The 11,310-nt window shown below is 35.6% G+C and overlaps 1 protein-coding gene across 1 annotated transcript; it reads left to right on the forward strand.

The window, feature by feature from the left end:
• Nucleotides 1-19: 19 nt before the first annotated feature.
• On the forward strand, nt 20-10,020 carry cyth4a (cytohesin 4a). Its single transcript, XM_073832574.1, has 14 exons — nt 20-95; nt 490-550; nt 1,359-1,432; nt 1,579-1,643; nt 2,442-2,508; nt 2,971-3,089; nt 3,176-3,256; nt 3,359-3,471; nt 5,184-5,332; nt 5,897-6,008; nt 6,506-6,582; nt 6,675-6,746; nt 7,062-7,216; nt 9,229-10,020. Exons 1-14 carry the CDS (start codon nt 90-92, stop codon nt 9,311-9,313), a joined length of 1,236 nt encoding a protein of 411 aa, XP_073688675.1. The 5' UTR covers nt 20-89; the 3' UTR covers nt 9,314-10,020.
• The last annotated feature ends 1,290 nt before the right edge of the window (nt 10,021-11,310 follow it).

Raw genomic sequence — 11,310 nt, forward strand, 5'->3', positions numbered from 1 at the left:
GAACTCGGCGCTTCTTCATCAATTAAAGCGCAGTTCACGTTTACATTCGTACTGCACGACGCCGAGCACCTGCTCACCGAGTTACACCTATGAAGGTATGCGTTTTTATAACTTTCCCTGGCTTTTGAAAATACTTTGCATTACCTGCATTTGTATCGTAATATTATAATTTCTTTTCTTAGTGTAAGAAAGAATTGTACATCCTTTTACACCCATAACCTCTCACCAGTCGTAGTAGCAATCGCTTTTAAAAGGTTTATTATGTTGCTCATATCTTATGTTGCTGAGATTATGATTTTTTTATCATATTCAAATTATTTAAGAACAAAAGCCTGTATATGCTGAAAAACTGACAACATTATAACGCTATCATACTATTTTAGTCATTTTAATACAGTCTGTTATGTAATATAATACTTGCAGATGTAACATTTCTCTTGGTAAGCACTGATCTGTGTCGGTGCACTTACTCTTCCTGTTTTACTGCAGTCTCCCTGCAGCACAGCCAACATGGGAACCCAAAGAAAGGACAGCTTCCTCTGGGGGAAAGGTATGTTCTTGCTTAATCATTTTCCTAAGGTCTGAGACTGCTGTTAAAGTCCTGTCTATGGGCTCAACTGCGAATAAGAGACTTTTAAAGCTAAATATTCCATTGCATCTGTAGTGGGACACCTGTAATATCACCTCCATCCAAACTTCCTCACTGGACTTTTTGTAAAGGCCTACAGTATATGTGTGATATTACACTCTTAAAAATAAAGATGCCATAGAAGAACCTTTTTTGTCTAAATGGTTCCATAAAGAACCTTTAACATCTAAAGAACCTTTCTGTTTGACAGAAGGTTCTTTGTGGTTAAAGAAGGTTCTTCAGATTATGAAAAGGTAAGAAAGAGATGGTTCTTTAAAGAACCTTTGACTGGATGGTTCTTTGTAGAACCAAAAATGGTTCTTCTATGGCATCGAACCTTTAAAAGCACCTTTATTTTAAAGAGTGTAAAGCAACAGAAATTATTTTTAAAATAAAGACTAGCTTGGATAGCTTTTAAACTATAAATGGCACTTTACAATAAAATCATATGCTGTTCCATATTTATTATACATATTTTAAGTGATTGCATCCACAGAAATTTCAGCGTTGTTTAAATGCAACCACTAATAGATCAAAATACATCCTATGTGGGACAGTTCTCCAAAACTGAGGTTGCAGATATATTTAGCTGAGAAAGTTGGGCTGCGTTTGCACTTTAGTTTCTGTCCTTCTCTTTTTTGCAATTCCTTTTCTGCATGAGTGTGAGATCAGGGATCTGATGTGAGACTGTTGCTAACATGATCTATTTGTGCTCCCATGTCATTTCCAGCACCTTCATCTTTCAATGCAAATGACAAGAGGCAGACTGATGTCCATAAGCATGTGATTCTAGATGATATTCAGGTATATGGCTTTTAAGCAAATAAATTCCATTCTCTGCCAGAAAAGTGTCTTGCAAAACTTTGTAAAGCAAATGATGCAGTATTTGTAAACTATATGTCTTCAAATGCAGACAAAGATTTGGCTGATCAATTTCTTCACTCTTGCAGAAACTCAGGCTGGAGATCGAAAACATGATGTCAGAAATTCAAACGATGGAGGCCGATGATGAGAAGTGAGTATTCACCGCTATCGCTCAGCTTGAAGTTACCATAGCAACTAGAAGAAGAATCGATAAAGCCAGCATTTGGACATATCCTACATAATATTTTCGCTGTGTAGTTTCTTTTTGTATTGCATTGCTCTTTATGACAGGGTTTAATCACTGTGGACATTTTCATATCCACTTTCATAATGTTCACATATGTCACTTGGGTTAATAGTATTTCTTGTTCAGAGTTAAGTTACAACATCTACTAATACAAAAAAACTTTTAATAGCAATCTGAATCCATGTGTATGGATATGTCTCCCAAGCTGAACACACAAAATGTAATTTCAAAGAGCCAATCATGTAACACTAGATTAGAGTCTCAAATTTAGAGTGCATTCCATAGTCGCTACTCACAAAAAGGTGCTTGAGTATTTAAGTATTTTATTTGACAATAAAAACCTGTGTGTACTTGCAAAACACATTTGAAGCTACAGTATCTTTCTGCAATGAATACACAGTTACCATTTACAGGTTGAGTTTTTTGCACTTCACGAAACACCATCGTTGAGCGTGGGCTTGTATCTGTTTCCTGTTTCTTGGTATTAATTTTACGAGAAGAGCTTTAGATGATCTAGATGTGACGTTGCTAATTTTATATACGTGGACATGCCATGCCACAGAAAATGATGAGGTTAGGTTATATGCATCAGCTATTATACACTCACAAATAATTTAGCTGAATCAACACTATATTGTCATAACATGCTGGAAAGGTTTTAAAAAGCATTTAATTTTCATCACATCTTTAATCCTCCTCTAGTAAAAATGTTATGAAGAACAAGAGAATCCAGTGTGGAAAAAAGAAGTTTAACATGGACCCAAAGAAGGTAAGAACAATGAATCATTTGAGCTGCATGCAGTGCAGCAACGTAATGCATGTTGGGCAACAGCTTCACAACTACACAGAGATTCAGCTAAACTAGGTTAGAGGAAGAGGGGGTGGAAAGAGACAGAGAAAGACAGATAGAACCACATCCTGTGTTTCTGTAGAACAAGTGAGCTGAAGCTGCACTGCATTTTCCGAGTATCTTGATATACTTGGTCAGTAAAAACAAGTGCTTTACTGGTCCACTTTTCACAAAAGCATCCCCGCCCCTCTAAAAAATTATTTGAAACATGCATGTAAAAGATTATGTGCATTTCACTGATAAATGTAGCTATTGTACCAACAGCAAATCATGTGTCATGATCTGTATCTTATATCCTGTTTGTTAATGAACGTTTGGTAACAGTTGTGCCAATGGTCTGTGGTAATTTCATTGAGATTAATAGTGAGCGTTGATTTCCAGGGTATCCAGTACCTAGTGGATAATGGCCTTTTGGAGTGGAAACCAGAGGCTGTGGCAGAGTTCCTTTATAAAGAAGAAGGCCTTAATAAAACGGCTATTGGAGAACTTTTAGGAGAAAGGTATGAGGATGATGATACTTTAAGGGCGCATGATGCCTGTGGCTTTGATGGTTTAGAAAAAAGCTGATTCCTTTTTGTATTCACAGGGAGGAGATCCACCTTCAGATCCTGCAGGCTTTTGTTCACCTTCATGAGTTTTCAAATCTTAATCTGGTTCAGGCTTTGAGGTGAGTGGAGATTCTCATTGATCTGTTTCATTCCCATGTATCATTCTAACACATTCAGATAATAATTTGAGGGGAATCGTCATTGTTTTATTGTGGACATAGGCAGTTCTTATGGAGTTTCCGTCTACCTGGTGAAGCTCAGAAGATCGACCGCATGATGGAGGCCTTTGCTCTGCGGTACTGCACCTGTAACGATGGGGTTTTTCAGTCCACAGGTAGATTGCCATTGCATTTTGAGGATAGGTTTTGTGTATGACAGCAAAAATTTAAGAGGAATTTAGAAACGATTCTGCGTTTTTCTAAAGCGATTTTAGAATCCATACTGAGCTTAGTTTTTTTCACAGCAGGTGGCACTGCATGCTTTAGAAACAGCCGTACTCTGCTTGCTTCCAATTAGAGTGCGGATCAGGCCGCATTTTTCTGTCCGAGTCCGGCCCCGCGTCCGACAGAGCAGGAACCATACCCAACCCGTGCCCGACAGGCATTAAGATATTTATGTCCGAGCCCGATCCCAGCCCGACACAGTTAAAATCTAATTTTTTTCTCATACTAATGACACATGCACTTTTTTGTGTGGAAAGCCCCCTTTTATTAAGCAACTGTAGAAAGGCGTTCGGAAATGTCAACAGATGAGCATCAGCGCACACGGGGCAAAAAGCGCCATTATAACACAGGTGCTTGTAGCTTAATACGCACGTCTTTCGTTGTCCTGGCTAGTTTGACACATTTCCGCACACAGGGAGACGGATTTGGGGTAATATTTTACATTTATTTTAATCACAAAAACGAACCTTTGCATCAAGTGAAACAGGCCCATTGGCTACCTACTAAGCAGTTTTAAATTTTAAATGGTCAATGCCTTTTCGCGCTGATGTGACCGAGCCCGACCCGAACCCGAGCATCCTTTCTAAATATCTGTCTGAACCCAGCCCGGCCCGGCCCGTCAGGTACCGTCGGGCTCGGGTCGGGTATCCATCCTCTACTTACAATTCCTTACACAAACCACATGAACCTAAACTAATCATTCATAAAGTTCAAAAAGGTTGAAGTGAATTACAAGAGTGTTCACAGTGGGCTGTGTTTACATTAAACTTGTGTCAAAAAAGCATAAAAGCAGAGGTACATTTAACCACTTATATTACTCATTTAAGTCGCTTTTCCTCATGAGCGTTTTAGTGTGCGGTTAAAAACTAGCCCCAAACACCATCTGCTGTTAAAAAACTAAGCTCAGAATCGATTCCAGACAGCATTGTGATGAATTCGAAAAATCGCAGAATTGATTCACAAATTGATTTATCGTTCCACCCCTATTTAGAAACCGAAATGATTGTTTTTCTCTATCCAGTCTGTGACTTATTAATAATTGTTGGGCCTATGCTATTTATGGTAACATTAATACATTTGTAACCCTGGACCACAAAGCCAGTCGTAAGTAGCATGGGTATATTTGTTGCAATAGCCAAAAAAACATGGTATGGTTCAAAATTATCTATTTTTCTTGTATGCCAAAAATCATTAGGATATTATTTAAAGAGCATGAAGATATTTGTATTTCCTACCATAAATGTATCAAAACTTAATTTTTTGGATTAGTAATATGCATTGCTAAGAACTTAAATTGGATCACTTTAAAGGCGATTTTCTCAATATTTAGATTTTTTTTGCACCCTTAGATTCCAGATTTTCAAATAGTTGTATCTCAGCCAAATATTGTCCTATCCTAACAAACATCAATGGAAAGCTTATTTATTATTAATCTCAATTTTGAAAAAAATTACCCTTATGACTGGTTGTTTGTCCTGGGTCACATTTCAGTGTTTGACTTTAAAGGCATTAATATCTCCCGAGGTAAAACTAGTTGAGAACCGCTGCTATAGACAAACTTACATATAGACATTTGAAAACACATGTAATGTGTTTGTTGCAGACACCTGTTACATCCTTTCCTTCGCTATCATCATGCTCAACACAAGTTTGCACAACCCCAATGTGAAAGACAAGACCACACTAGAACGTTTCATCAGCATGAACAGAGGAATCAACCATGGAGAAGATCTTCCCAGCGAACTGCTTGAGGTGGGAGAGTTTACCAGACCAAACATTCACATCTAGAGTAAATGCAATAATATAAAAGGGTTTTTTACATTCATATACACACTATGGGTTTGCATGAGTTTGCATGCTTTTATTCAGCAAGGATGTAAGAAATTAATCAAAAATGATAGAAAATACATTTATATTTTGACAAAAGATGTTTTTATTTATCAAAAAAATACTGAACAAAAAAAGAACCACGGTTTACACAAAAGTCAGCACAAGTGATTTCGACACTGATAATAATAAGAAATGTTTCTTGAACAGTAAATCAGTATGTTAGAATGATTCTAAAAGATCATGTGACACTGAAGGCTGTAATGGCTGCTGAAAATTCAGCTTTGCATCACAGGAATAAATTACATTTTGAACAGTCGTGAATTTTTTTTAAGAAAGACACAGTTATTAATTCTTTTTTTTTAATATAACTTTTTTTGCAATGGTTTTAGTGATTCAAAACCGGTTGTTATAATCCATTGTTGGAGTCATGATTTTGTCTTATATAATAATTAAGTGTTATTTTCTCTCCATTGAAACATTCTGTAGAAACTTTATGAGAGCATTAAGAACGAACCCTTTAAAATCCCAGAAGATGACGGCAATGATCTCACTCACACCTTCTTTAATCCTGACCGAGAAGGCTGGCTTCTAAAAGAAGGTTTGTTACTCTTTTGTACTGTTAATACTCAGTGGTCAAACCAACATTTATTTAAACACCTTTAACATTTCTCACAATTATCACAGTTTATTCACTATAGTTTAGAAAATGGTAATAAAATATGACAAGAACTCAGGTTTCAACTGTGTCAGAACAAATTCATCTTAATAATGTCACATAACTTTGATAGAAAGGTATGTAACAAAACATGGTCAGGTCAAAGTCTCAAGTCAAATTTTTGTCCCAAATTTGTATCAGTTTTACTGGTAGGCCGTTTACTTTATTTTGCTATCCTCACTTACATAAATGAACTATAGTGTCCTGCACCCACTAGTAAAAAATGATGATATCTGGTGTCTGAAAAATTTTGGTTTGACTGTATATTAATGATATCATATAAACTAGTACGTTAAGTTATGAAAACATTCACTGAACGTTAAAACGTCATTTTTAAGATGTTTAAAAATCATTGTTTTATTTTATTATGTGATCCATAGGTGGCAGAATAAAGACCTGGAAGCGGAGATGGTTCATTTTGACCGATGGATGCCTCTACTATTTCCAGTATACCACTGTTAGTACTCTACCTTTACAAAAATATAAAGTTTGCTGAAACAAAACAAACAAAAATCAGTTTAAAATGATCGTTTTTCCATTTCTCTCTAGGACCAAGAACCAAAAGGAATCATCCCACTAGAGAACTTATGTGTTAAAGAAGTGGAGGATGCACACAAACAGGTATATTTCCCTGTTTTTTCCATTCCACCTCATTTATTATCAGTGATCCAAATAGATAGCGTGTCTCTAAGTCTCTGTTACACCTGCCACTTTACGGTTCTTTTAGTCAGCACTGAGTGATAACCGTACCTCTGTGAGCTCAGTTTAGATTTGCTATGATGAAACTCCGCTCAGATCCTGATTTCTGTTTTTCTTTTTGAGTCAGCATCTCGTAACACAGAGTGACATTTAAATGTTTGTGATATAACACCATGAAATGTAACCTTTTGAAAATGACAGCATATGCATTTTCTCTTTTAAAATGTGTGTGTTCAGTTCTGTTTGGAGTTGTTCAGCCCTCATCGTAAAGGAGAGACGATAAAGGCATGTAAAACAGAGACAGATGGGAGACTTGTAATGGGCAAACATCACTCCTACAGACTCAGCGCTGCTTCTGAAGAGGAGTGCGCAGACTGGATCCAGGCCATCAGGTACCAAACCGCACAGAACAAGTCATTCATTCAGCTGAACAGACTTGAATTTGATTTCATTTGCAATTAATGAATAGCACACAACTCTAGTTTGAACAAAAAAAAAAAAAGACATTCAGTGTTTACAAATGAATTCAACCCACATCAATATGATGTTTTATATACACATGTGTCTAAATGATTTCATGTAAGATTCCAAGTCATTTTTCTTGTCATTTGGGACATCACTCATATCTAACATCATACAACGAGTACTTTCTGAAACAATCTGTTTTTTCTCATATAACACACTATGTGACAGTGAAAAAGTAAAAGGTTTTAGACCTTTCTGAAATGTGACCCTGGACCACAAAACCAGTCTTAAGTCGCTGGGGTATATTTGTAGCAATAGTCAAAAATACATTGTATGGGTCAAAATTATTGATTTTTCTTTTATGCCAAAAATCATTAGGAAATTAAGTAAAGATCATGTTCCATGAAGATTTTTGTAAAATTCCTACTATAAATATATCAAAATGTAATTTTTGATTAGTAATATGCATTGTTAAGAACTTAATTTGGACAACTTTAAAGGTGATTTTCTCAGTATTTTGATTTTTTTGCACCCTCACATTCCAGATTTTCAATTAGTTGTGTCTCAGCCAAATATTGTCCTATCCTAACAAACCATACATCAATAGAAAGCTTGTTTATTGAGCTTTTATATGATGTATACATCTCAGTTTTGTAAAATTTAACCTAATGACTGGTTTTGTGGTCCAGGGTCACAAATGAGTTTTCTGTTTTATACAAAGTGGTAATTAAAAGTGTATTACACACAGATGATTTAAAGGATTAGTTCACTTCCAGAGTACAAATTTCCTGATAATTTACTCACCCCCATGTCATCCGAGATGTTCATGTCTTTCTTTCTTCAGTCGAAAAGAAATGACAGTTTTTGAGGAAAACATGTCTGGATTTTTCTCCATATAGTCGACTTCAAAGGGGATCAATGGGACGAATAAGGCTCTTACCTAGCAAAACGATCGGTCATTGTCTAAAAAAATAAAAATGTATATACTTTTTAACCACAAATGCTCATCTTGCACTATGTGATTATAACAAAGCTAACAAAGCTAGTGCAAGATGAGCATTTGTGATTAAAAAGTATATAAATTTACTTTTTTTTGTAGAAAATGACAAATCGTTTCACTAGATAAGACCCTTATTTCTCGGCTAAGATCATGTAGAGCCCTGAAACTTCAATTTTGACCTTCGACCCACTGATTGAAGTTCACTATATGGGAAAAAAAATCCCTTAATTTCTTTGCGGCTGAAATGGACATCTTGGATGACACAGGGATAAGTAAATTATCAGGAACATTTTTATTCTGGAAATGAACTATTCCCTCAACCCTAGTTATGTGCTTTTACCTAATTTTGTTGTCCAAAATGACCAGCCTTTTGAAAAATTGCTTGTAAATCTTTTATCGTGCTATATTATCACCAAATATTGTCTTCAAATCCAGTCTTTTTGTGTCAGCCTGTTTTCTTTGGGTTAGCACATGTTTTTAATTTCTTTTTGGAAGTGATTGATTGTAGGCCTCACTGACCTGAAAAATTGTCAAAGAAACTGAGAAGTTGTTTTGCCCTTTTGAGTGTGTAATAAAATACCATTTTAGTGTAATACAATAACATTAACTGCTATATAATAAAAAGAATCCGTAAAATCACCAGAACAGAAGAATTAAAAAAGAAAATAGTAGAAATAAAAGAAATAGAAATTAAACAAAAGATGAGAGACAAAATGAAGCAGGCACTTAGATATCAATGCCAATATAACAAGTGACATTTCCTGAGTTCAGCTATGTGTTTATAGGTCATGGGAAAGAGGAAGTCAAGTATATGTTTAGAAATGTGCACACACTTAGTCAAACATTAATAATAAAATCAAAAAAAATATATGTTAGCTTTGACACAGGAACTGAGAAAACACTGCATCTGTGTCTAACTGCTTCCTCTTTTGTTCTTAGAGCTTGCATCACAAAAGACCCTTTCTATGACTTGGTATCTGCACGCAAGAAGAAGATCATCGGCCAAACTGAACAACACGACTGAAGCTGATCGATGTACTGAGAGGATCTGATTTTTCGAAACAGTTGCACATAGACTGAATTACCAATGTAGCCAAGGGGGTGTTGATGGTTACAGTGGACTGAATGAGCTGGAAATGATAAATGACGTTCTCGGGTGCTAATTCTCAGCCCTCTTTTTCACCGCTGCTGTGTGTTCGCTTGCACGGTGGGCTTGTGGTCAGGCGTTCTGTGAACAAAATATTTTCCTATTTATTTAACGCTTACAAGAAATGCTACAGTAAAAACCCTTGAAAAGTTTTCGTTTGTAAAATATTGTGAACCATATCCAAACAAGTACCAGTTTGTATAGTGTTCCTAGTAACTCCTGTTAAAGTGAGAGTTTCATTTGATTTTCAGTGAAAAACCACTTTATTAAGCTACATTTCAAAGCATTTAATAGGGTTTCTGTGTTTTGAAGCAATATTTGGCTATTTTTGTCTTTGTATCATTCCATTTGACTAACACACATTTATAGTTTTTATAATATTTGGATTTTTAAAAATCTAATTAATATGTCTATTTTGTAAATAGTGATGCCAGCTAGCATTAACATTTTCAGGTTGAAATTGTTGCCATTCTGTAAATAATAAATGACTTATTTAATGAATGTACCATTATGTGATAATAAGCTTTTGTCATTTCAGAGCATTGCTAAAACTTTTGAATGCATTAAGATGTTATTAGAATATAATGACTAGGATTCTCTAATTAAAGGTTTCTACCAAACAAGCCTCGTTTGCACCAAGTAATGCACAAATTTGTCCAGAAGAGGGCACCGTTGGTCAAGCTTCATAATCCCTACAGCATATGAATGTATGTAGTCAAAAATTAATTCAGACGCTTTCACAATGTCTCACATTATCACAGTTTATTCGCTATAGTTTATAAAATGCTGATACAATATGACAAGAAGTCAAAAGAGTTCAATTGTGGCAGAACAAAAGGTATGTAACAAAACATGATCAGGTCAAAGTGTCAAATCAACGTTTTTTTTTTTAAATGAGTTTTACTGGTAGTCCACTGTATGAAGAATTTTTGGGTATAATACGTCACAGTTTATTTTGCTATCCTCACTTACATAAATGAACTATAGTAAAACATATCAAATTATAGCTGGTGTCTGAATCATTTCTGGTTTGACTGCATATACATACACTGCAGGGATTATGAAGATCGACTAAAATATCATTTATATAGGATGAAGTGAAAATATTTGGGACCTTTTCCCTAGTCGTTTCAATGGCAAAAATGTTAATAAGCTACATTTAGATGAGCTTTTCGAGCCTGAGACTGTTTCTAAATCATTTTAAAATTACGCTCCATTTTGAACTCTAAAGGACTGCATAGTTGCTTCCTTTGCTACATCTGTACTGCACTTGTGGTCTACAAAAGCACACTCCCCTCTTCCTGTGTATCATTTCCTTCATCGCTCTCTATCTCCATCTCTTAAACCCTTTCTGTAATTTCCCTTGCAAGACTAAACATTTACTTTTTTAGCTGGTCAAAAGTACTCTACATTAAGTGCGAACTCAGCATGATCAATGAAGACTAGAGTCTGGCTCAAAGTCATGTAGGTCACTGGTTTAACGAACATGATTTAGCAACACACGTCGTAATACCCTTAACAAACAAGGGAAGGCAAATGTCACACCCATGTTAGCCTAACTGATCTGTTGACGTATCTCTGACGATCTCAACATGGTCAGGTATAATTGTGGATGTTACCCTAAGCACAACTTAATTTTAAGTAGTCTTATAGGTCTGCAGCTACACAATACTGCATTATCCATCAGCTCAATCTGGAGAAAACAATGACCATTCAGCCCATCCATGAATCACCTGAGAGGTGATGAAATAATTTAGACCTTTTAGTCAGACATGTCTTTTAAACTTAATAGAAAAAAAAAAAAAAACATCAAATAGGGTGAAATAAGGTAACTTTGGCAACACTGAGATGCCTGACAAAAGGTAGCCTCATTT

The sequence above is a fragment of the Garra rufa genome, chromosome 1, assembly GCF_049309525.1.
Source record: "Garra rufa chromosome 1, GarRuf1.0, whole genome shotgun sequence".
Lineage (NCBI taxonomy): Eukaryota > Metazoa > Chordata > Actinopteri > Cypriniformes > Cyprinidae > Garra > Garra rufa.